The 27,676-nt window shown below is 36.5% G+C and overlaps 1 protein-coding gene across 1 annotated transcript in view; it reads left to right on the top strand.

Moving 5' to 3' along the window:
* mRpL38 (mitochondrial ribosomal protein L38) overlaps window positions 1-27,676 on the top strand; it is a 31,386-nt gene that overhangs the window by 2,852 nt on the left and 858 nt on the right. Inside the window, exons 2-5 of the mRNA XM_089096193.1 lie at window positions 6,801-6,947; window positions 9,252-9,460; window positions 19,462-19,580; window positions 21,977-22,138. Coding sequence (XP_088952319.1) covers window positions 6,801-6,947; window positions 9,252-9,460; window positions 19,462-19,580; window positions 21,977-22,138 — 637 coding nt within the window. The remainder of the gene's footprint in view (window positions 1-6,800; window positions 6,948-9,251; window positions 9,461-19,461; window positions 19,581-21,976; window positions 22,139-27,676) is intronic.

The following is a 27,676-nucleotide window of genomic DNA, read 5'->3' as shown; positions in this document are numbered from 1 at the left end:
AAATTATATGGCCCAAAAGAAATTTACCATAGAAACAATTAAGAAAAGTAATGTTTATGAGGTAACAATATCCTCCAGCTATTGCCTCCCTTCTTCCCTAAGGACTTGAAAGGCTTTCCTCTTTGCTGAAGCAGACTTATATTTTGTCATGTACCACTCTTGTTTTAACCTGTCTATCTGTAAATTGGGTCATTACTGACAAATCAAGAAACAACAAACACATAGAAAATATCTAATTTGGACTATATATTTGCATATTCAGAAGGGAAGAGGATGAAATATAGTAATAGTTTTGTCGAAACATTTTAACCATGATTATTCTGCATATATTAAAGTTAGAATTATTTTTGTAGTGTGTTTCCTTCTCAACAGTTGCAATTCTAGGCTTCTACCCATCCTACTCCCAGTAGTAATTTCACTTCCCTTTTCCCAGTACTTTTTGTATTTCACTATGGCAGTAAATAATTTCCCCAGCCACTGTTTACAAAGCAGAAATATTTTTTAATACATATAGGAGTAAAAAGTTCTTTATTAAGAATCAAGGAGTAAACAGTCTCGACTGCAAGCTGGTTTCAAAACTTTATTTTGATGACTAAGACTGGGTTAAAACTGAGTTTGGCACTAGTAGATGAGTATAGATGAGACATTATAGAGAACATATTATGCAAAGCTCTAAATGTTTTGAAACTTATTCAATTTCTTTCAAAAACCTGTGGACTCTTTAAGCAGTGAGTTTTTAAATGGTTAGATTCACCAGATATTGATCACCACTGACAAATAGTTTAGATTTCATTATTTTGGAACATGACCCATAGTTCAACATGCTTCTGTGAAAAGTGTATATGTTCCATTTCTAACCTTCTTTTATAATATAAAGGAAATAAACTCTGTCCTTAACCTCTCTGTTATAAGCAACATAATACTCTTTCTCTAACCCCTTTTGCTAAGAAAAACAGGATGTTTATCCTAAATCAAAACAAACTAGTTGTATATTTCATAAATCATGTTTGATTCCTGCCAAAGTTGGCATTTAAGGTTTTTTATTGCTGGTTGGTCATGAATATGAAGTTACTAATAGGCTATAGCATAGAAGCTCAAAGCAACATGTATCTATTCCAAATATAATATTTAGTTTTTACATTTGTAAGTTAATATCTTAATTCATAAACAATTTTTTTTATTACCTTAAATCGCATTGTCCAGCAAAATAAGGAAAGATCCTGTAGAGTGGCTGGTCAGTGATGATGGGGAGTCACTGGTTTGGTGGCGTCCCACTCTGTTTTCCATGGTTTGGTGGACCAATTCTTATCAATGGCGATCTTGAATGCATTGACAGAGGGAGCGGTGACAGCTGCATTGGGAAGACTGTTCCAGGGGCCCACCACTCTATTGGAGAAGTAATGGTTGCAGAGTCTGCTGTGAGCTCTCTTCCTGAGCAGCTTCTTACTATGCCCCCTGTCCTGGATGATTTGTCAAGTTGGAAAGGACTCTGAGAAGAGGAATTGGCATGCAGTAGCTTGTAAGCCATAATGACATCGCCCCTCTGCCATCTGTAGACGAGTGTTGGGAGCTGTAGTTTGTTCAGGCAAGATGGATAGTTGAGGTTCTTGCATCCATCAACAGCTTTGGTTGTGTGCCTTTGAACAGACTCTATTTTCTGTTGGTCAATCTTATTCAGAGGCATGGCAACACACATCCCAAACTCCAGCAATGGTCGCACAAGACCCTTGTACAGCTTCATCATGACTGTAGATGATCTGCTATGTACTGTATGCTTAATTATTCTGAGGGTCTGAGATGCTTTGACAACTGCTGTTTGTGTGTGTTTGTTGAATTTTAATTCTTCATTGACAACTATTCCCAAATCTCTTTCAGCTGCCAAGGAACCAATCGATTGTCTAGAGCCACCCCCCCCCACTCATATGGTACTGCCACTTCTCATTCTTTTTCCCAAAATATACCGCCTTGCACTTCTGGATGTTAAACTCAAGCTTCCATTGGCGGGCCCAAAGGGAAAGTGCATCCAGGTCTCCCTGTATGGTGGCTCTATTCACTTTTGACTCCACAGGCCCAATAAGCTTTGAATCATCAGCATAGAGGCTCATCTTATTTCTTACAGCCCGTGGAGCATCATTAATGTAAATATTGAAAAGTGTTGGGCCCAAGATCGTTCCCTGGGGCACACCACTATCAACTCCAGCAACTTCTGAGAGAAACTCTTGCCTGTTATCCCCAAACACTCTAACTCTCTGCTTTCTTCCTGAGAGGAACTGCATCACCCATTCAACAACCTCCACATGTATCTGTCAAGGTGATGCTAATAGGTCGGTAATTGGCAGCACAGTTCCTGCTTCCACCCTTGTGAATAGGTGTAATATTCACATTTCTCCAATCTTGAGGGACTTGTTTCGTGTCAAGAGACTTCTGGAACAGTTTTGCTAGGGGGAAGGCAAGCACCACATGAGCCTCTTTCAAAGTTCGAGGGTGAACCCCATCAGGGCCAACCGACTTATGTGGGTTCAATCTTTTGAGCCGTGAACTTCTTTTTCTTCAACTGCTAGCTTGATTTCTCATGTGATGAAAGGGAGCATTCTTGGTCTTCGTCTCCAAGTAGTTGTTGTGTGTTTTGTGATTGTCTCACTGAGGACCCTTTTCATCTCAAGCCAAGCTCCCTCTACATTATTCTTTTCAACAAAAGACCAATCTGGGTTAGCTAAATCTTGCCTGACCTTGTTGTAATTTATATACACATGCTTTCTAAAATTGTTTATCTGCGGGTACAACTTTAGTCGACAAGTTATGGCTATATGGTTGCTTGCGCCAAAACGTGGCTCTGGGTCTATACTTTGGATTGCCTCCTCATCTTTAACAAATAGGAGATCTAAGAGAGATGGGTTCTGGCCCTCTCTGTACCTAGTCGGGAAATCGATTGTCTGGTACAATGAATGTTCTTGTAGGCATTCAAGGAGTGTGCCAATCTGGTCATCGTTATCTTCTGTAGCAGCATAACCACTAATCCATTGGATCTGAGGCAGGTTGAAGTCTCCAAAAATTACAATATTATGGCAATGACGACTCATCACCAAACTTATAGAATTCGCAATCGCGAGGTGAGAACTTTTCTGACAGGGAGAGCTTGGGCTTCTATAAATACAACCTATTATTAAGGGGTGACCCTTTAGCTCAATTTTTATCCAGACCTGCTCCACCCACAGCTCATACTGAGAACCAAGATTAAGGTCTCCTACCTTCAGTGATGATTTGACGTACAGGACAATTCCTCTTCCTTCTGGTTTTGACAGATTTGAGATTATTCTGAATCTGGTGATCTGGATTTGCACATCAGCCAGTGGCACCAAAGTATACTTTAGTTAACTTCAGTGAAGGCAAACACACTCACTTCAGGTCTTGCTGAAACTACAGCTTTTATTTCATCAATTTTTGTGGTGATGCAATACACGTTACTGTAAAGCACTAATAGTCCCTCTTCATTTTCAATATGGGCATCACCAATATCACTAAATTCCGACTCGCAAGATTCGAAAGTGGAACTATCCAAAGGTTCTCCGCTATGAGTACTTGATAATGCACTTGCAAACAATTCATCATTATTGGTCCCGAATGTGGGGCTTGCGTTTGAATCACTCACACTAAAGTCTCTATGTACAGTACTATTCACATTGTTTTGACAGGCATCAACTCCTAGATCTCCATCGCCTGCGACCCACGCGCAGCTGGAGGCTGCTGGAAGGTTTTTGGGACAATCTTGTTGCCTTTAATCACAATATTTGATTCACCTTCTGTATAGTGCTTCATATAACTTCTGCCTTTTGTCACAGTCTGTTTTTGATCCATCATTTCTGAACTGAACTGCCACTTTTTTCTCAAACGATTTCTGGAGAATCAGCTTCTTAATATTGAAGTCGGGGACAGCAAACATGATCGGGGGTGGGCGTAGTGGATTTTGGGTTACGGAGACAGTAGGATTCACTAGGCAGCAGACGTTTGAAATAGGGACACCAGGTAAGCCGTATTCGTTAGCTAGGTGCTCGCGGACATACTGGGCATCATCGGTTTGAGTAGCAACTCCAAAGGCCACTGTATTCAATCTTGTCTTCTGTCTGTCATGGTCTTAAAAGATTAGAGCCTTCACCCTGCTTTCAAATTGTTTGTTTAGGGCTTCCTTTAGAGCAGATGTTTCAGCAGTCACTAGGTCTTTCAACACTTTTTGGTCTGTGGCAGCTCCCGAGTGCTGCTCCAGGGAGCATACTCTATCTTCAAGGCCGGTGAACTTAGTGTCTATTTCAGCTTTCAGTTCATCTTTCAAGCTCAAAAAGGAGTCTTTAACCGCTTCTTTGATTTTCAAATCCAGGTTCTTTATTGTGTCATCAAGACCACCTAGTGACATTTTTATGTCACTTCGTTAAGTCATCTTCGTTAATAAAATATATTCTGGTTCCGAAAGATCAAAGCATTCTGCACACAGCCATCGCTCACAATCATCACAGTTCATAGCATTAGAACTTTCGTTCAAATTATCTTCACAGGCTGCACACTTGTCCGTACCCTTCACCGGGCTAACACGTTCTCTTGGACAAATAACTCTTTATCGCATCAGGTTCAACTTCACTGGGCGTGACTTTGTTATTATTTTTTTTTTTTACAATCACTGAAAGGGAAAGGAAACGGGGCTTGCAGCAAAAGCAAAAGAAGGAATAAAAGATACAGACTTGTCCCAATGCGATTGGCTGAATTTATTCCAGCTGGAATGGTGTTCTGACGTCACTACTAAATTTCTTGAGGAAATTTCACTCCTGGCTATACATATTCTTCATATATATTTAGAAAACAGAGTCTGAGAATATTTAATGGTGAGTTAACAATCACTTGCAACTTTTTCTCAAAATTTATCACTTAAAAACTTAATAATACTGGGAGAATGCTTAAATCAACTTCCCTCAATATCAGGATATCAAAGAATATGTAGGAAAATGTCTTTAACAAATAAGTTGGGCTTTTTTTTTTTTTTTTTTTCTTTTTTTTTTCACACAACCTGTTGCTGTGTGAAATTTATATTAAGGAATTTATCATTTTTACCTTTATCTTTTTTGGAAAATTCAAAACAAGCTAAAAATGCAATAAAGAAGTCAAAATCAAAAGACATCAATTACACATTTCACAATTAGTTTTATTTTCACTTGAGTTGGTATTCAAGGCAGGCACGTACGCAGGAATTTGTTTCGGGGGGGGGGGGCAATTTGTTTCGGGGGGAGGGCAAATCCTTCAAACCCATTATTCTGTGAGAAAAATCAGAAAACTATGGGAAAATGAAAAAAATCGTGAGATTTCGGGGGGGGGGAGGGGCGGGCCCGGAGGCCCCCCCTGCGTACGTCCCTGATTCAAGGTATTTCTCTGAGGTGTTTGATTTCAAGTATGAGGCTAGTATACAAATAAAGCAGTCCAAAATCTAAATACATTAAGTTGATCTGCACAATTTACAACTTGCTCAGTATTCATCATAGTGATGGTATAATCCTGTAGTCTAGTAATTTCAAAGCTGTGATTGCTCAACACACAAGCCTAGACTTATGATGTTGTTTTCTAACCAGCTATTAGTTTTTGTTAAGAATTTGTTATTTTTACATTTATTTTTTTGGAAATCCTAAAACTCTTATATTTTACAGTAGGCTAAACCAAAAGACTATTGCACACAAACAAAAGTGAATAGAAATTATAATAGTAGGCTATATTCAAATTTTTGATAGCATTTAAGTTTCAGCCCAATTTTAGTTCTTTAGCAAAAAAGCTAAGAAAAAACTGTGTAATAAATGTTCCTGCAATTAGTACAACATAAAAGTGTGTCATTTAAAAAATGAACAGAAATTAAATTTTGAAATGTAAAAAAAAATCATAGTAAAGTTAAAAGCAATATTAAACATGAAACAAGTAGAAATGGACACTTATTAAGTCAAACATAAACAAACAGAAATTAGTGTAAATGAATAAATTAAACCTATAAGGAACAGAAATTAAGTTAAAAATAAAGGCAATTTAAAACAAATAAAATACCCTGGTTCTCCTCTCACTGCTTATGAGGATATTTTCAGTTAGCTTCATCTTTCTTTATTTATAAATAAGCATTGCCAAAGCAATGATTTTGATAAATCTATCCTGTTTTATCTCATGGCAAGGGGATGGAACTCAAGCTTTCAGGAACAGTTTTGTGGTGGGCTGGGGGAAAGGTGACTTTGGATTTTGTGTGTTTGGGGGAAGGGGCAAAACAGTTGTTATCCAGTCCTCAAAAGAAAGAGGAAGTACTACATTCCTGTTTTTGGTTCCTGTTGTCTTGCAGACTATTTTGTTAGTTGACCAAATGTATCATTCTGTTAATTGAACACATAAACAAGAATATTCTGTCATAGATTTCTTAGAAGTGAGAAATACAATTCCTTGAATAAATTCGTATCAAAGACTTTTGACAGTGGGTGGGAACAGATGAGTGGGAACATGATAGTGTATAAATATGAGTAACTAATAAGCAATATTATGAGTAACTTTTTTGTAAGAGTCAATAATAAAACTTAGAGGTAATTACTTCACTCTGGGGTACACCTGCTTTAGCTAGCTCTGAAAATAGCAATTATTTGCTTTTTGTGATTTATCCTCTAAGTTTGGCTGTTTATAGAGACATGCTTTAGAAGCAAGTATAATTTGTATTCAAATTGTAACTATCATACTCTCAAATTCTTGAAGTGTTTTTAGGTTGGCCAAGTATTAAATGCTACATTAATTTTTTTCAGGATTGGCCCCAAAAACAAAGTTTGATGGCCATATAGATATTGGACTACCTTCAACAAAAGAGCTCAGTAGCAGATCTACTAGACTTGAAGACAGAAAAGCTCTTAGAAAAAATCAAGAAATAAAGAAGCTTACTTTAAAGAAAGAATGTAATCCTTTAAAATTTGTATATCTAATACCTAATTATTTCAAAAATGCCTATAATAACTATTTATAGAATACTATATGTTTATTATACTACTGCTTACTGATGGGGTGATCCCCAAATTTTCCCAAGTACACCCAGATGTCTTAATTCCCAATTCTATGAATGCCTTTAAGATTTTAGATAGCCACATCTCCTAATCACAGTTGTATTAGGAATGCTTCTGGTGCAGATGTTGACAATATATAATCTGCTATTTTCGAATTTCAGGCTTAAAATCAAATAACAGAAAATAACTAATCAAAAATTAATTGGGTCTCAGGAGGTCAAAGTTCATTTTCATTAATGGTATAGTTAGGATGACCACAAATTAATGACAGCCCCCTCCAAAAGGACTTTTTTTTCAGTAAATTTTCTTGCTTCTTGTGCTGAAATAGGCTTAGCTTTGTTGATGGTTTATTTTTTTCTGTATTCAACTACTTCAATTGGTTTAGAGTATAAATTAAATGTATTACAAGTATACATTAAAATACCAAATGGGACAAGGCAAAGCCCCATCAAAGACGAGCAATTTATGGAATAGTTCATAAAATTATGTTTTCTAGTCTTAGAGCTACATAATTGGAATTGTCTTTTGTATGATATCAGTTTTGTATTGTATTCTTTGTACAGAAACAAGTATTGTCAAGTAATAGCCATGATTCTCTTATTATTCATTGGACCTGTTTCATAGTAAGGCAGTTAATTAAATAGTTCTGCTGCATGCAATGCTGTATGCTGCCTGCACAGTTTTGAATGCCCCTCCTCCACTTAAATGTATGTAAGTTCCACTCTATACTCCCCCCTATGAAGTTTTAATTTCCTCTAGATTCTTTCTTAAAGCCTGTTATCCCCCATTCAGAAATGAGTTGCTTTTCGCTGCACACCAGATGGATATCCATCTGGTCTAGTCATGTGGCATAGACATGTTAGCCCTTTTGTCACTATAGCCCTAGAAAGCAGGATAAACCCAGATTGTCTCAGTACAGCTTATTGTCTGATAGATGGCCAGTCATATGAATATCTAAAAGTATTCTTGACCATACTTGACAATAAAAGCATCTAGCATATCTTCCTGAGCTTCTTGAAGTACCCAAGTTTCATAACAATGCTTGACGACTATCATTAATATGGGTTCCAATGTACTAAAATTAGTAAGAAGAAATACTTTTTTTTTTCTTAAAAAAAAAAAAAAAAAAAAAAATCAGCTGCAAAAAAATGCCCCTTGGCCTCTTTTATGCTATTTTCGAAAAATGGTATAAACATGTTCTAGAGGATGTTGTAGCCCAATGTGTTGGCTACAAAGGGTTTGTAATATGTATTTTTGTTGTAATATGTTGATTAGTTAATTGTGCTCTAACACGGAGTAAAAATTCTGAAACATTGAGTTGCATTCCTTTTTTATTGAAGATACAGTTAAGAAACTTTTTGAACTAAAAGTCCCACTCATTCGGAAAATCTGTTTGCAGCTCATTTGGAAAATCCATTTACATATTCAGTAGAATATGAGTTTTTCTCATAAACATTTTATATTCACATGCATATAAAGCTTAAGCTAATAATATTATGTTTAGTTTTGATGTTTTCTTGCTTAAAAACTAGAGCTGTGTAAACAAACCCTTTCTAGCAATTGATTTTGGGCAGATGACTTGCAAAAAATTGTCTCTGCTTTTGCTTTGTTTCTGCTATTTGTAACTTCTAAAAAAATTGAATGAATTGGAGGTCCCCTGACTGTAGATCGGTTAATAAGGTCTTAATTCAATTCTGTTTCTTTGGGAAGTGCAACTCAGGCCAGCGTTCCTTATACCCCATTTTGGTAAATAAAAACCATGTTTAATCCCTGCTGGAATCTTAAAACGTCTGATGCTAAATTGAATATTGGCTTTGATTTCTAACTTGTACTATGTTGCTCTGGAAAGCTGATAAGCTATCTGCTTATTGACTTATTTTCCCCCATTTTTCCATCTCTTCTTTTACTTTGTTTTCTTCTTAAAAGCTGAATGGTTTATTGAAATTGTGTTTCAGTTTGATCTGAAATATGGAAATTCTGAGGGAATTACATAAAATACAATATACCCGCTAACTTGTACAGTAGCCTATAGAGGAGAATTCTGTCCATAAGAATAGGTTCAAAAGATTTTAAAAGGAAAAGTTAAAGGTATGTGACCTTTAGGCGTTTGGTCTTTCGACCTTCATCCATTCGAAATGTTCTCCATTCCTTCTTCCCAGAGACTCTAATAAGTGTTTCTGTAAAAATATCTATTTTTAGATGTTCCTGATATTGAAGCTATTATGTCAGAATGGATATATGACGTTGGGAAGTCTCACATTCGGGAAATGGCTGCTCATTATGGGGTTTATGAACATCTCTTTGGACCAAAGGCATTTTTTCTTTCTCAAGTTGAACTGCAAATAAAATATCACTCAGAAAATTCTTCAATGCCTGTTTACTATGGAAATGTAGTCAAACCTAAAGATGTAAGGATTTTGTTTTTTTCTGAGGCAAGAACATGTAGAGAAAAAGATAGCTTTGTAATATTTTTTTCCAACAGTCCTTTCTGTGAGTTCTTTCTTAAATTCAAAACTTAGTGAGCTCCTTCTTTTGCAAAATAAAATATATGATGATTATTTGTGTTGGTAAGCCACCGCTGTCACCAGAATTCGTGTGGTAAGGTACAGGTGGCACCACTTATTGGTGTAAAAAATGGTGCTACTCCACTTACTGGAGGGGAAAGCCCTTGATGGCACTACCCAATTTACAGTATACCCTGCCCAAGGGTATGATAACGTGATCAAACGGTCAGATGGCCCAACTCTAAGGTCAAGGGTTCACCCAACCCGGGTCACCACTAAATATCTCTAGCTATCTCCTTGGAAGGTAAACAGACCGCCCTGTCGATATAATAATGACGGTATCTCGTAACTCTTTTCCTACCCTGTCTGGGTTCCTGGAAAAAATAATCTACACAACTGTAGAAAATAGTTTACTTGTAATCTTCCAAAAGGTCACTTGACAAAACACGTATATCAACTCTGAAAGAACAGACTCCCCCAAACTGGGTCTCAATGTAGACTCTCAATACAGCCTAACTACTAAAATATTGGTTCTGTACAACAAACTTTGCATAGGGGTGGACCTTCGCTTGGCCAATCCTCTAAATCAACATCCAAATCCATTCTACTTTGTGCGTAATTTTGTCTTTCAATGGCCCAGACCCGGAAGACCAAAATGGAATTTAACTTCAAAGCTTACTTGTTGCAAAAGAATCTAGCCTAGCAACCAGAGATGATTGACAATTATCTTGTAGGCAAATATAATTACAGAAAAGAAAATAGGTCATCTATCTGAAAAGAAAAGAAACAAGGGATGGAACCCCAACACCTCCCCCCGTAAGATAAATGACTACCCATGCGCCACGGTGGTCCACCCTTACAACCATAACACTGAACCTCAACTTTAGAAAATCGATTTGTCTTCTTTCTTCACCAGTACTTATACTTCTACCGTTTGGCTCTGAATATGCCGTCGTCCACACGTCTGTACTGCAGAACTACCCTGCTATTTATTGTAAGGCATCTATATTAAGTTTCGAAAACTGAAATCTCCAAGATTTGCAGAAAATGATCGTGCTCAGCATCAGAAATTCAACTTTTCTCACCCTCACGAATTTACATTTTGAGAGGAGCAGAGAACCAGTTTCTGGCCCATTTGATGATGCCAGCCATCATGAAAAATTGGCTGCACTAGCCTCTTAATTTCCATCTGTGGAAACAACCCCACATCTAAATTAAAATGTAAATTGCCCCTTGGCATAATTTGAAGTAATCCAAGGCCGAATATACACAGACCAGTGGAAACGATAGGGGTACAGGGAAATCAGCTAAAAGTTTCAGCGAATTATTAATCAGTTCATTCTGGGTTCCCTCGCCTCGGATAATCAAATGATGAAATTTGGATACATCTCCCACTGAATTAGGTTTGCCAGAATAATTGTCGATTCCCATGAAGAGTAAAAATCATGAATAGGGTACTTGACAAAGGTTTGGGTGAAATGTGAAATGACTGGGAGAGAGCATCCCCCAAGGACTCAAGATCAGAGAGGCAAAATCTCGGCAACAGGGTCAGAACTGGCCAACCAGTTGTCCATTGAGCAACTCGTCCATCATTCATTGTTCCCCAAAGTAGCTCCTCCCCCACAAAAGAGACCAAACCTCCCTTAAAGTTGTTAGGACTAATCTCAGGTTCCTTCCCAAGTTTTTCCAATCCAACCTGACATTTAATATCTCCCAACTTTTCCCCAACCTGTTGCAGGTCATTCAACTATATTTTGTGATCATCTTGTTTTATTCCCCATGGGTCTTGGCCACTCTTTGATCCCCCTAAAATTCATTTTATTAATGTTAGCTAGGCACAGCCCATCTAATTTTTTTATTCTTCGCCACTTTAGGCTGAATCTGCAAATTTTGTCCATTTCTCAACTTTTTCAATCGTGCAAAATAATTCATCATTAAATCTGAATTGGACTCTAGTTTCCACTATCTTTGACTGCATTTCTTCCTTTTAGCTCCGCTTTGCATCTTTTTTCTCTGTTTTAGTTTTCTTTACTTTTACCACCGAAAAAGTATTTCGTTATTGAATGGGAACTGAATTCCTACATTTGGTTTTTCTTACTTCACTAAAAGTGTACGTACTTTACAAAGAAAACCGCTTCCAAAAAATTTTGTCTCATTTTTCCCTGGAGTAATTAGTTCTTCTTGTTGACAAATATTTTTCGGCGTCTCATATTTGTTAAAAGCGTTCTCAAGTTTTCTATTTTCTGGAAGTTTTCCCGAAAAATCATTTTCGCGCGTCTTATTTTCAATATTAAGTGGCCTTTTTAATTCCGCATCCCGTTTTCGTGGATTATCAACATTTCGAACTCGAGTATCAAGCATTTCGATTTTCCGACAAGGCGGCTCATATTTAATGTCTGGTAATTTTCTTTTTCTCGCGATTGATTCTTAGACAAATCATTATGGCTATCCGATAGCCTAGAAGTTAGTTGTGATAAAATCTCACTTTCTGGAATTCCCCAGCGGACTTTTATTAGGCCTATCATGGTTTCTTCAAACTCTTGGTGATCTCTCTCTTTCTTCTCTCTAGATATTTCACCATTCTCCTTTTTTCGTTCTCCGGCTATTCTATCAGCCTCTTCCTTTCGTTCTCTGGCTATTCTATCAGCCTCTTCTTTTTGTTCTTTAGCTATTCTGATATTCTCTCTTTCTTCTCTGTCTTCCTTCTCTTTTTGTTTTCTGGCTATTCTATCAGCCTCTTCTTTTTGCTCTCTAGCTATACTTTCTTCCTTTCTCTCTTTCATGTAATTTAATAAATATTGTGTCGTATCCACATGACTACTTTTTCGTGAGCCCCTGCTGGAATTTGAGCTTCTGCTACTCCTGCTATTCGGTCTACTTTGATTCCTTCTATAATTAATTCCTCTTAATTCATTTTCTAAGTCTTCTCGTTGTCTAGCTGCATATTCTCTTACCTGCAGTTTCCCTCCATTTTGTATAACATCTGAGGGTGAGTTCGTCTTGTGTTTTTTCATATATTATATCTTCCTTGTTTAGTTTGTACCCCCTCATTTAACCGCGTGTACTCCTTCCCGATTATATCATCTCTTAATTGATTAGTCGATCGTGGCGAGTTGAACAATTGGCACACGCAAAAATTATGGTACGCAATTACTATTGTGACTTATTACTGCCGTGTAATGAGATTCAACAATTTTCAAAATAACCGGAATATCTACACTTCATTAGCGATTAACGACTTCTTTCACAGCAAGCAATTTTACATGAGTGAAATATATCTCCGAAAAAACGAATTAACAGGGGTTGGACAAGAAAGTAAACTGAAAAACTGCACGAATATTCCACTAGTAAATTATCAGGACAAAAACTCAAACAGGAGAACTACCCTGTTAAACAAATCACGTACCCTCCCTGGATACTCGTACTCCCAATGTAATCTCCTCTTACGCCGATTACTCAATAGGACAGGTGCCTTCCATCTTCCTTATCAAATGTGGGCACAAAACTGACTAAATCTCTTAATTTACCGTCTTCAATAATCTTATAACTTTCGTCACTGAAGATTATACCTAAGTCCGCCAATTAACTCAAATAATAACCCGACTTTCACTTTTTCTAATCCGTTCTTAAACCCTGTAATACTTTCTAATACGGAGAGATTCCCCCACTGTAAACTCAAAACTGGATTAATTTCACGTTGTTTCTTTTTATTATTGTCTAACTATTCCCGTGAAAAACGGTCGATTTTAAGTGGGTGGCGCAGCCTCCCTTGTCTCACAAGCTAATTAGTCGCGTGATATATTGATTCATAAATTTTATTTCTTATTATTATCTAACTAGGCACAGCCCATTTAGATCTTCGTAATTCTGTATTCTTTTTTCTTCGCGATTTTTTTATATATAATCACAATAGGCTAATATGTAGGCTAAATTAACTTGTCTCTTCGAAAACGCGGAATTCTTTTACTATCAGGTTTACCGATATTACCTTTCTTGATGCCACCAGTATTCGTGTTGGTAAGCCACCGTTGTCGCCATTGATTTTGAATTAAAGTTATCAAGTATTTTGCAGTAGGTTTCGTGTGTTAAGGTACGGGTGTCACCGCTTATTGGTGCCAAAATGGTGCGACACCACTTACTGGAGGGGAAAGTCCCTGATGGCACCAAATATTATAATGGGATGCCCGCGCTTACCACAACGGTTCTGTAAATATAGGGTATGTTAGTACCCAATTTACATTAAACCCTGCCCCAGGGTATTAGAACGGGATCGAACGGTCATACGGCCAAACTCTAAGGCCAAGGGTGCACCCAACCTGGTTCACCACTAAAAATCTCAAGCTATCTCCTTGGAGGATAAACGAACCCCCCTGTAGATATGATAATGACGGTGTCTCGTAACTTATTTCCTAACCTGTCTGGGTTCCTGGAAAAAATAATCTACACAACTGTAGAAAATAGTATACTTGTAATCTTCCAAAAGGTCACTTGACAAAACACATATATCAACTCTGAAAGAACAGACTCCCCCAAACTGGGTCTCAATGTAGACTCTCAATACAGCCTAACTAATAAAATATTGGTTCTGTACAACAAACTTTACATTGGGGGGGGCCTTCACTTGGCCCTGGCGAATCCTCTAAATCAACATCCAAATCCATTCTACTTGTGCGTAATTTTGTCTTTCAATGGCCTAGATCTGGAAGACCAATATAGAATTTAACTTCAAAGCTTACTTGTTGCGAAAGAATCTAGCCTAGCAACCACAGTTCAACTTATGATTGAAAAATTTCTTGTAGGCAAATATAATTACAGATAAGAAAATAGGTCATTTATTTGAAGAGAAAAGAAACAAGGGTGGAACCCCAACAATGATTGAATATACTCTTATGTTTACACTGTGCATCTGCATTAATGACATAATTGACTGCTACTACATACTTGATAAAATCAGACCTCTATATTTGCCTAATACAATTAAAAGAAATGTCTCGGACTTCTAGGATGTATGTTGTTTGTTTATTACATGAGAACCTTGTGCTTCGTGGCCGTACTGGACTGGCATAAGGTGGGCACCAGGGCCGTATCCAGGAATGTCTTTCCGAGGGGGGGGGGTATAAAAGGACTAGTTTTTGGGATGGGTTTTACAAAAAAAAATGCCTTACGAAACGCCTCAAAAGTTTTTTTATGTTGATTTTTGTTACGTTTGTACGAGTCGGATAAACATTTAAGGGGGGAGAGTTCAACACCAATCCACCCTCCTGGATACGGCCATAGTGGGCACCATGATTGACCATCATCCTAATATTTAATTGGGTAAGTTTGGTTGGCTCCTTGTCGTTTTCGCCTTAATTTTCGGTTCTAGGTGTTTAACCCCCCCCCCCCCCCCCATGGCGATTACCCCCTCCCCCAGAAAAACCAAGCGGGAAATACCCCCCCCCCCCCGGAAAATATCCAATATCCCTATTTGAGTTTTTTTTTATTTCCGTAGGGGGAAGGAATTTTGGTACTTGTGTATCATGCGCCACTCACTCAAGTTTACACTGTGTAAAATTCGAGAACACACCGGTTTTTTCGTTTGTTTCTTCATTACTTTAGAAATGAATTTGGGCTATAGATTTGCACATTAGGGGGGGGGGTGTAAAGTATAGTGGGTCTGCATGCAAAGTATGCTTGGTACAATTATTCTGCATATTAGATAGATAGATAGATAAGTGTATTTTAAAGCCGAATATACGGCCATAAACACAGTAAAATAATATAAATGAAAGGCACAAATAATATAAACTTTGATCAGCGATCATCATAAAACATTTAAATGAAACACTACATTAATCTAGTAGTAGTACTTAATACTTGGAAAAACAGTCATTGAAAAAAAAAACCACCTAACACTTGGAAAAAAAAAACACTTAAATTAAACAACGTATTTACTTTACACTTTTTTTTTCTTTTAGTTAACAAAATTTCCAGATTCCTCGCTATTCTTCTGTAATTTTTTAGTGGCTATAAACCTAGAAAGAATTGTTTTCTGAGTTCAAACTGTCCAAATACTTAACCCCCTGGTAAATCCCCCCGGAAATCCCCCCCCCCCCCGTGGAAAAGAAGGTTTTCCAAGTTTGAGAATTTTATTCGAGTTTTATTTTTTTTAATTTCCGTAGGGGGAAGGAGTTTGTTACTTGTGTATTATGGGCAACTCAATCAAGTTTACGCTGTGTAGAACTCGAGAACAAACCGGTTTCTTCGTTAGTTTTTTTTCAGCGTAAGGCAAGACAAGACAAAGACAAAACGAATTATATTACAAATATTTTCTTTTCTAGTTCTTACAGAATTGAGAATAAAAAAAAATTACAGTGAAATAAACTCTTGAACTGATAGATCTTTCAACAATTAATATCATTATACATCAAATATTCAATTTGATGTTGTTTATACTTTCCAAGACTGTTCAAGACGCATACATTTTTCAGTAAAGCGACAATGACGCAGTAGGTTTTAGACTTTTACAGTGAGAGACGGAGGCGATATCCAAACTCTTGTTTGTAGTGATTTGTGTTCGTTACAATCTTGATTTGCATAGGCTATTCAATTTAAGTGTCACTCGTTTTAAGATTTATTTATTAATTTACATTAATATCTATTGTATGTTTGTTTGCATTGATTGTTTATTTAATTTCTGTTCGTTTTAAGTGTCATTTATACTTCAATGGTAAATAGCTTCAATAGCTTTTCTTTGAAAAACTTATTTTCGGAAAGTTTTTTTTTTAATTAATTTTTGTTCATTTTTGATTGCAAAAAGTTTCAAGTTTCTAAAAATTCCTTATTTCAAAATCAAACTTTAAAAACTTCAAATGTTCATCAAAGTATCAAAAGTGGTATCAAAGTAACAATAACAAAGGGAAAAAATGGGTTTGTGTCAACATCGGAGTTTTTATTATCTGATGTTTGAACTATTTTTTAACAATTTGGCTATCTCAAAACTTTTATCGAATGGGTTTGGGGAGAAATGGTGTGTGGGGGGGGGGCTAATTGCCCATCGTTCTCTTTTGACTCTTTAAAATTGAACTAGAGCTTTCTATTTTCAATCAAATGAGCCCTCTCTGAAGTTTATACGAGCATCCCTTGCATAAGAACCCTATATCCCCAGAGTATAACTTACAATGCCTGTCCCTGGGCCCTGGGGGGTTGTGTCGACCCTGGAGTTTGAACTGTTTTGGACAAAATGGTCACCTCAAATTTTATCGGATGGGTTTTTCCATCCGATAAACCCAAAGGCGTGGAGGGTGGGAGGGGCTAGTTGCCGTCCGATCTTTTTTTTTTTTTACTCTGAGAAAATGAATTAGAACTTTTAATTTCCATTTACATGAGCCCTTTGAAGTTTATACGAGCATCCCCTTCATAAGAACCCTATATTGGACCAGGACATAGCTTACAATACCTGCCCCCGGGCCCTGGAGGGTTGTGTCGACACCGGATTTTTTGTTATCTGACCTTTGAACTATCTTTTTTAAAAACGGCTATCGCAAAATTTGTTGTGGATGGGTTTGGGGAAAAAAGATCATACTGAAATTATGTCATCCATATATCAGCCCCAAAAAATATGTTTTAAAAAATATGAATGTAACGCAATTGTTTCAATATTCTCCTCAAAAATATTAGCTAATAATGGGGATAACGGGGCCCCCATAGGTAAACCATTTACTTGTTCGAAAAATTCCCCTCTGAATTTTTGTGGAGAATATTGAAACAATTGCGTTAGATTCATATTTTTTAAAACATATTTTTTGGGGAGGTGATGGGATTATGGGGAGGAGGAATTAAAAGGATTTTTGGAACATCTTAATTGTTTGGGGGGGGGGGATTTAAAGTTTACTGTCGATTAAGAAGAGAATGGGAAACTTACTTTTATTGATGTTATTATTTTAAAAAATGAAAATAGTCTTGATTTCAAAATTTACAGAAAACTGACAAATAACAATAGATTTTTGTCTTATAGTTCCGGTCATTCTAGCCAAGTAAAAATTGGTTTGATCATTTCTTTAACTGACCGGATCTTTAGGATTTGCTCTCCAAAATTTTTTGAGGAGGAGTTGTCTTTTCTAGGAAAAATACTAATAAGTAACGTGTATCCAGGGTGGTTGATTAACCAGAATTTTTCAAAAAGAACAAAAAGGTTTCTAGAGATTTTTAAGGAAGTCTTTGAGACAACTCGGGGGAAAGATGTTTTTGTTTCTTACCAAATGTACCCGGGCTAAGTGAAAAACTTAAAAGAATTTGCAGAGTAATGGTCTAAAGGTAGCTTTAAAGAGTAATCCTACTTTAGGCAGTTTTTTTAAGTTCTGGGAAGGATCTAACTTCATACGGTAACAAAGTGGGGTCTATCAGATCCCATGTACTTGCGGAAGCTCATATGTGGGGCGCACTAATAAGAGTCTGGAAACAAGATTATTACAGCATAAAGGTTCTATCTCTTCGGCTTTAAAGCAAGATTCGAAGTCTGAAGATTTTACTTCAGCTCTTTCAGAACATATTTTCAATTTTCCAGACCATTTTATTTTGTTCGATAATGTCTCTTTGATTTCTAGGGACCGGGGTTTAAAGCAAAATTTTCGTGAAAATCTTGAAACCTACAAACTATAGAAATGACCGATCGAGTCAGAAGTCTACGTCTCAAATCTTTTTCAAGAATAAAGCCTTTAATCGTGACATAGATGAATTTGGGCTGAACTCTTGACTATAGAAATATATACAAACTATAGAAATGACCGATCAAGTCAGAAGTTCGCGTAAAGAAAATCTTATTCAAGAATATAGCCTTTAATCGTGACACAGGTGAATTTGGGCTGAACTCTATCTACGATAATTTATTAAAATATGATAGAGTAAAGTTCAGTTCACCCAATGTAGTTGACCTCTGTCCAAGTGTTATATCATTGAACGCTAATGAACCGAATCCAAGAAGGTCAAAGAGGCTAGCTTCCGCCTTTGCTTTGAAAAGAATTAGAGAATTAAACAATTTGTAGTCTTATTTTATTTCGTATATAAACTATTGTTTTAGATTGTTTTAGTTTAGTTTTACTACTGATGACGGTCACTGCATATGTGAATGAAATACCTGGTATTTTTTTGTGAATTTCTATCACTGTTTGTGAAACACTGCCTATTAAAAGGATTTTATCCCTATTTGAACTTTTATCTATCGTCGTGGAAAGGCAGTGTGGTCTCCGAAATTATCTACGTCATACGAATGCATGCTCCTCGCATTTGAGATCCTTCGGAGGGTAGCAGAGATTAGATACACTGACCAAGTAAAAATGAAGAAGTCAGAAGAAGACTAAAGTCACCAAACACATGTAAAGTTAGAAGACAGCAACTGTGCTGCTTTGGACACGTCAAGAGAATTAATCCTTTTCGCCTAACCGAGATTTCTTTCTGAGAGATAATATCGATCACGGGAAACACTATGAGGTGAATTAACAACTTTGACCGACTGCTTATCAACCAACTACACAGAACTGAACCTGACAACAGTATATCAAGCATTGGTCAATGGAATTTTGAGAGGAGCAGTCCCACAACTACCATGGGGATGGATTAATTTTGAGCTTGCTGGAGCTTTTTACAGAATTATTTCTGTATTTTATAAGCTCTCGATATCGAGGCTGGTGAAAGAATATTGAGAGCTTATAAACTATTTTTGTATTTTCTACAAGGTACATGTGGAATTTTCTGCTCGTTAAAAAGCTCCTGTCTTTTCAAAACAGGATGATAAAATGCTGTTTTTTCCTGTTATTTCAGTCTTAATAGGGGAAATTATGTGGGGTATGAATGAATCGGTAATGTGAAATACATGTTTACTAGTAAATTTTTTAAGGATTTTCTTTTATGTTTTTTTTTCATTTTAGTGTATAAATGCTCCGTCTGTTCATTTTAACTCATCTTCTGATGATCTATGGACCTTGGTTCTAACAAATCCAGATGGATGCTTCTACGATCAAACTAAGGAGTGTTTACACTGGCTAGTGTGAGTTTTCATAGCATTGATTAATATTGCTAGTTTTAATGGCCTGGAACCAGTGATATTATTATTGATTTTTGCCTTATTGTCCTGTACGGTCCTCCCACTAGTTGTATTAAATTACTACTAATAGCTCATTGCAGCACGAAGCCGCCTGAATTAAACACAGCTACGCACGCTCCTCCTCCGTCCCAATCTATTCAAAGCCTCCCTCTTTACACCCTCCCAAGAAGTTCCCATTTCCCTTAAATCTGTCATTATGAAATCCTCCGTCATAAAGTCCTGACATCCTCCGTTGTATTAAAATCCCTGCAAAATATATATATCGAAAGAAAACTAGGTTATTTTTTATTTCAAATTATTGTTATTCCTTTTGTTCCTATTTTATGTTACTTATGCTACTTCTTTCTTTGATGTTAGATCGTATACTTTTGTATTTTACTACTTTTGATTAATCACAATATTTACTAAGAGTGAGTCAAGTTTAAAGTTATTCAGTAATGGGTGAATCAGGATTTTGTGGTTGACAAAGCCAAAAACATTTTCAGGTCAACTCAGACAAGATTCAGCCAAACTTTCGGGTTTTCTAGACAGCCAGAAATGTTATGTACCCAGTGCATGTGATAATGGATAATTGAAATTTGGCTTAAATTAGGAAATCGGTGCATATCAATGCGTATAATACTCCTAACTTTCAGCAAATCACAAAAAAGCCTTCTTATGGTTTATAGAGCAAGTGCAACGGAACGTGTTTTAGTGGAACTCAGATTAGTAGAGTTCTTTCTGATAGGTGCTATAAAACCATGTTTCCAGCAACTTGGGGATTTTCCAGGTCTTGTAATTTAATTGAAAACATTTGCTCAAAGACTCACAATTTTGTCTGAAAGGACTTTAATTAAATCAGTTGCGATGTCCAAGGGGCAAGTGCTTTATTTTCTAAGTTAGTTTTATTTTATTTATTGCTTTGGAGGGAGTATTAGGGGGAAAGAGGCATTGTAAGAAATAGTTGGATTTGGGCCAGTGTAACTGGGGGAGACTTCGTAGTGTGGTAGTGAGACACAGGTTCAAATAATTGACAATCTTATTAGGATATTAGGGGAGAATGAAATTAATTTTAGAAGGACTTTTTTCCAAATATCTTGTTAATTTTGCTGTACTATTGCTTGGGCTAATTAGAGTATAGTTCTTTCATTCTAATTTTTATAAAATAGAGAAGCATATTTCTAATTCTGTTTTCTTCAGGAACGTTCTTACATAATTTGCGTCTGCAATACGACCTTGCTTGAAAAGATTTGCCCTTTTTTTTTATCAGTCTTTTCAAAACTTCATTAACAAAAAGTTTATCATCTGAGTATCTTTTAACTTTTTTCTGAAAAGTGGGATTTATAGTGACTTGTAAAAAATTTTGTTGAGATAAAGCATTTGAACAAAATTGTTGGTCCATGGGTCTTCTGAACCATATTTTTTATTTTCAGTTTCAAATTAATTTATAATTATTGATTGCCATTTATTTGACAATTAGTTACTTAAATTCTATTTTAATATGAATAAAATTAATAGGGGTCCCTGAGAATTGAACAGTAACGGATAGGACAAACATCCCCCAGTTCCATTAACAGTATATGGAATGTCGAATTGATGTTTCAGTTGCCTGGTCTTTTTACAGGGACAGTACGATTACAGGTGCTGCCTGTCGCAGCACCTGTAATCGTACCCATGGCCTCGAATTGCCAAGTAGAGCATCAATCTTCTACACACTACAGGGTGTAGAGCAGTAAGAACATTTTGAATGTTAATTCTTTCGATTTTTTTTTGTCACTTGCTAAAATATTAAGCCGTTTAAAATTATTATTAAATATATTATTTAATATTTAAAATTGTAATGAAGTTTGACAAGTTTTTGGTTAATACAACTTCCCAAGTCGATCATTAATAAATAATTGCGTAGGTATCTGTAAATAAACGTCTACGACTAATGGAAGAGCATATTCTTGTAAATAAGTAATTTTTCTTTTTTCTTTTTGGTATATCTAATCAAAGGCCAGGGAGACTTAGAAAGACTGGAAACATTAGTCAGTCCCTTAAAGAATCATGAATCGCATTTAGTTACTCTCAGCTTGGGTCTAATGCTAGCAATGAAACGCTGCGCTGTATTGCTTATGGTGCTGGTGTTGAAAGTTATTCTTTATTGAAATTGGTAGCATTACGCTGTGTGGTTTAAGCATTTTTATTACGTTGTGTGGCTTATAAAGGAAATTCTATAAGCTCTTGTTGACTAATAATAAAATAAGCCAAAAAGGATAATAATCATAAAGTAATCCTGAAATGTTAATAAATAACTTGTGAAACAACAATTAGAGTTTGCCAGTTTTGATTAACTATCTTCTTGTCTTCTTTTTTAGGGCGAATATTCGTGGAGGAGATATTAAAACTGGAGAAGTAATGTGTGACTATTTACCGCCCTTTCCTCCCAAAGGAGTAGGATATCAGAGACTTGTCTTTATTTTATACAAACAAGATAGCTTAGTTGACTTATCAGAGTACAAGATTAAACACGAAAATCGGTAAGAGTCGATATTTATTTTTTTGTTCTTTCTTCATTTTCTTTCCTAGTTAAAAAAAAAATCAACACAAAACTTGTCGATTTTACTTTTATAGTTAAATCAAATCATTGATTATTTTTTAGTTATTATATTTTTACAATGTAGAATAAATTATTTCCTCGCAATACGACCGTGCTCCTTAAAAAAAAAATCATGGGGAGGGGAGATTTAAAAAAAGCAATAAAAGCTCTAAAAACACTTTCAAGGCTTATAGCTCATATGCAATGTTAAAATCTACGAAAACCATAACTCATTCACAAATCATAGCTTGTTTTGGCCGTTACTTGGTGCTGTGTACTACAATGTAGTTTTTTGTACTCCAGATCGAGATTCTTTGTTAGAAATCGAGATTTTTTGTTAGAAATCCTTTTGATTCTAAGCATTCAAGTGTCAAACTGAAGATTTTTAATCATAAACGTTTTGTAACAGTACGGTCTACCAGGCTGTCTACTACTGGAACAAGAAATAGAAATTTGTAATACTTAATTTTTTCATCTATAATATGGAGCTTTTAAAGGTTTTCAAAAAAGTTCTGTTATTGTTTCGCAGAAAAATAGCCTGGTAGATGGTATGCTAAAAAAGTGTGAGAACCTTCATTTTGATATTTAAGTTCTTAGAAGAAAAAAACAAAACTCCAAAAACATATCTAGAGGTGCAGTAAAACATCTACATTTTTTACACTGCAACGAGTAACTTTGCTATATGAATAGGCCAAAACTGTTGCTATTTGAAAGCCTATAATCTAAAGCAGAAGATGATGAAGGAGGGTTCTTTAGCTTACTTGACTTAAAGCTCTTCCTCAGCAAGGTCACCAGTGTATAGGGAATTGATCGACCGCACCGTCAGTCTTCTCCAATTGTCCTGGGCTAGGGATGGGGCTGCAGTTGGATTGAAATTGTGACTGGGGAGGTCTTAGTTTTTGGTCAGCCCATATGGTGTGCTCGAAGACATTTTCAGCCGTTCTCCTAGGGGTTGAAATTCGCGATCAACCTTGAGAGGGATCTTGGTGGAAGGCGGAGAAGATAGCCTTGTTACTTTAAAGAGCGGACTTTTACTTAAACGCAGAGTTGCCAGCTTAACAGCCATCAGGATCTCAGTGTTTCCTATCTTGTCATACCATTTGAAGTCTTTAACTCAACGCAGGTTTCTAGTTTGAATGATATTGACCTTTCTCAGTGTGTCTGAGTTATCGGTCGTGTCGCAGAAGAGTACAGCATGATGCTTGAGACTGTGGTGTTATAGATTCGAACTTTATTGTGGTGACTCATTTTTGTGGAATAGAACTTCTAAACCTCAGTTTCTAAAACTTTGAATAAATATTAATCTTTCTGCCCACCCCAAAAATTTGTTATTTTTGAAGTTTGTCTCGAAACTTTGATTGCAAAGCCTAAAGAGCCCTGAATACAGAGAGTTTTGTATCTTGCATTGTTTTGTGCAATATTGTAGCTTTGATACGCGGGAATTGTTAGCAGAATTTTTTGTCCATCACAATGGAGATCAAATTCTTAGTGTAAATAGACCCATACTAAAAAGAAACAAAACTGTTACATTACTTATAAATTTTGCTCGTCTTTCACCATTTTGATATCAATCCTTTAGAATCTCATTTGTTGATGGTAACCTCTGAAAACGTATCGTAAATCCAGTGGAACAAGAAATAATAGTACTACAGGACTTTTGTGAATCCCTAACCGCTGAAAGAGAGCACGTCTTGAAGCCCTTTTTTTTCACAAGGAACTTTCACCAGATTCTATGGACAATTGAAGTAATATAGTTCCTTAAATTATACCGTAAGTAACGAGACCCTAAGACTGTTCGCTTTGCGGTCTAAGCTTTTTTTAAAATTAATTACAAATATATGTGAGTGTACGTAGACTTGTCCCATTTTTGCAGAAACCAAGTTTAATTTTTGCGTACACCTCCTACGCTTTAAAAAGAAGTAGTGACCAATCATCTTTTTATCATTTTACATGTACGGTACCCCCCTTTGTTGTACTAAAAAAATTTCTGAACAGATGAACATGGTTTGGATATAAAATTTTTTTTTTTTTGTAGCAACTGAGAGCTGTTTTGTAAACTTTCTCTGATCTCTTTACAGAATAGATACGATTCATTACCAAAAGCAATCACGAGCTTTGAGGGGAGCCGATTTTGTTTCATCGTCAAACAAAGCGATAAGGTTTTGATGATTTAGGGCAATAACTAAATTAATTACACACAAAAAAAGTGCTTCAAATGGTCAATAAGTGGTCAGTGTACAATCTAAATAAAAATAAGTAAAATACTGCATGCACAGTCGTGATAAAATAAACTTTACTTATCAAATGGTCAATATTAAATGGTCAATCTGAGAAAAGATTCACCTGTTTAGTATTTCAATTCTAGAGGGAACAAAAGGTAACCTAAATATTTCTATGAAGAATTTTATTGTAGAAATTTGAGGTTGAGGCGGATCGAGAGAGATATTTTCAAAAGTAGGGGGGGGGGGGTGCTAAATATTATGCAATGAATGAGTTCATGGGTATTTGAGTACAAAGTCATGTTTTTGTGCTCTTTTTCTGAGCAAACTCAACTAAAAACAGTTAGATAGAATATAAGTGGAGTCTCTACAACGTAGTTTGAAATTATTTGCGAAAATATCTTAAAACATCTATGATTTGATGTTTGGCATTTGGGAATGCTCTTTTATGGTTTTTATCTTGATGATAAAGATTTATTCAAGGATAAGTTGTGAGGATGTTAGTGGTTTTGTCCTCCTTTCCCAGAGGGTAACTAGATTGGCTTTACAAAGAAAGCAGATATGAAGAGACTTCGTTCTTCAAGCCTTTTTATTGAACTGCCTCTATTCTGTTTTGAATTTTCTGTGTTCTGTCCGAAGATGCGGGGAAGCCAAATCTGGCAGGCAGGATGTAAAATTAGGGAGTAAATTGTCTCTCGATCATGTCTGTCTGCCTTAGTTGTAAATTGTCTCCCTTTTTTCAGTTAACTAAATTTGAACTTTTTTTTTCTTTTATGGCCTACTGGACCAGTTAGCTGTTTGCTGCAATAATGTATCTGCTAAGCAAGATAGGCTAATAGTGAAAAATCAATTTTCATATTTTTTGTATGAAAAAGGATTAGTAGTTCATGCATTGTCATGTCCAAAAATAAATAGTATATCTTGTACGTTTCCAGAAAACCAGTTATTGTGGTCCTAAGATCCTTCTAGATCGTGTTTACCCCCCCTGGTTCCATTTGCCTAGGCGAACTTAACGCACTGATAACAGATGCTAGAGTATATCTAGACCCGAGTCTGTCTACCCTCGTGTTTTGCACTGTATATCAAAATAAAGTCACTGTGATTGTCTCCCCGCTATTATTTTAAAAAGTGTTTTCTCATTTATACCCTTGAAAAACAACTTAGACGAAAAGCTTAGATAGGTTATCTTTTTATTATCCGTATACCTAAACCAAAAAAGATTAGAATACTGTACAGACCACTGAGTGAAAGCTCCATTCAAGCCTTTGGCAGATGGATTGCGAACTTCGATTTTGCTGCAATCTGTGCGATAACTGACATCAATGAAAAGGTCAAAACGCTATATTCGACTCTGCAACAAAAATAAGGTAAATAATTTCCTGTCAAAATGCGCTTGGTCTGTGAATCAGATAAGCCGTGGCTAAACTCAGAGCTCACAATAATGATCAAAAAACGATGCAATCTCCATGCCGTGGGAGAAGTATCGGAGGGGAACAAGTCGAGAAACAAAGTCGTTACAGCCCTCCGCCTATCTAGGAAAAGGTATATACGGGAAAAAGTAGCTCCACTCCTCAAGTCAGATTCCCACAAGTGGCACGATGCGGTTAAAAGGCTTACTGGAAAACAGAAAGGGACTGAAATACGAATCAGCAACATAGACGGGAGTTTAATCAGAGCCTCAGTTGTTAACGAGTTTTTTACACAAATTTGCACTTCTTACCCCACCATAAGTGACTAACAGATGAGCAATATCATCAACAGTTGTAGTGCCGATGAAATTGTAGAAGTGTCCGAAATATCAGTCTTCCATGAAATTGAACCACTACGTAACAACTGTGCCACATACCCAGGTGAACTCCCTGTGAAGCTACTGAAAGGGTACTCACCTTTTCTAGCCAAACCGATGGCATCAATCATAAATCAGTGTTTTTCAGAAAAATCGTTCCCAAAATTATGGGAAGCTGCCTATGTGCGGGTGATTCCGAAAGTAAAGGCACCCCAGTCCTGCGATCAGCTGAAACCTATATCCATAACTCCCAACTTGGCTAAAGTGGCCGAAGGTTTTATCCACCGTGCCCTATTACAGCAGATTGCACCCTCAATAGACACTTACCAATATGGCTGTATACGAGGCAGTAGCACGGCAATATACCTAGTGCGGATGTACCATTTGATAGTTGAGTGGCTGGACAGCCCAAACAGTGTTATCGATTTACTTTTGGCAGACTACAGGAAAGCATTCGACCTTATAGAGCACCTCATTGCACTGACAAATCTAAAAGAGATGGGAGCTGGAAAAAACTTGCTGCTATTAGTGAGAGATTTTCTACGAGGGTGACAGCAATCGGTATATCCGTTATTTGCTGGTGATATCCGCTCTGGGTGGACCGAACTTACTTGTGGCTGTCCCCAAGGAACGAAACTAGCTGCCCTTTTATTCCTTGCAGTCATCAATAAAATCCTCGCAGAATTTGAGGAGCGTTTCAAGTTCGTTGACGACTTGTTTTCGCTTGTCAAATACACAGTAGAAAACGCTGTAGCAAAACAGCAGTTTGAACCAACACTTTTTTCGGACTTCGTTAACCAGTGTAAATCTAATAACTGCAACTGAACGAGCAGAAATCGAAAGTTTTTATATGATTGCATTATTTATATGATTGCATTATTTTTATATGATTGCATTATTATTATTATTTTTTTTTTTCATTATATATGTGAGTAAGTTTTTTTCAATATATATATTAGTAAGTAAAATAGTGAGTCCTACCACAAACAAATCTGTATAGATTTTCACGTGGTAGGTCTGTTTGATAGTTTTTTTTTGTGAATATTGATATTTAATAAAAATGAATTTCTCTCTCTCTCTCCCTTTCCAACTGTTTCTTCCGCGACAATACTAGGCGTGACTTTTACAAGCGACTGCTCGTCTAAACTGCACGTAGACAATATCGTACGCAAAGGACACTACTCAATCCAAAGTTTAACGAGTATGCGAAGGCTGGGTTTCTCAGATCGTCAGTTCTTACTGGCTTATACGACATACATCATGCCAATCCTTAAATATTGTTGTCCTGTCTGGGGTCCCCAAGCACAAAACTACATGTCAGCACAGCACAAAACTACATGCCTACATGTCAGAGGAACTAGAAGACGTTCAAAAACGTGCTACTAAAATAATTCTTGGACCCAGGTATGAGAGTTACGAGCATGCCCTTGTGGTTATGAGCTTGCCCATTTTGTTCGCCCGAAGACACGATTTG

Source organism: Artemia sp. Qi Xiang Cuo, chromosome 10 (assembly GCF_049724085.1).
Source record: "Artemia sp. Qi Xiang Cuo chromosome 10, ASM4972408v1, whole genome shotgun sequence".
Taxonomy (NCBI): Eukaryota; Metazoa; Arthropoda; class Branchiopoda; order Anostraca; family Artemiidae; genus Artemia; species Artemia sp. Qi Xiang Cuo.
This window is presented reverse-complemented; position numbering and strand designations above follow the sequence as displayed.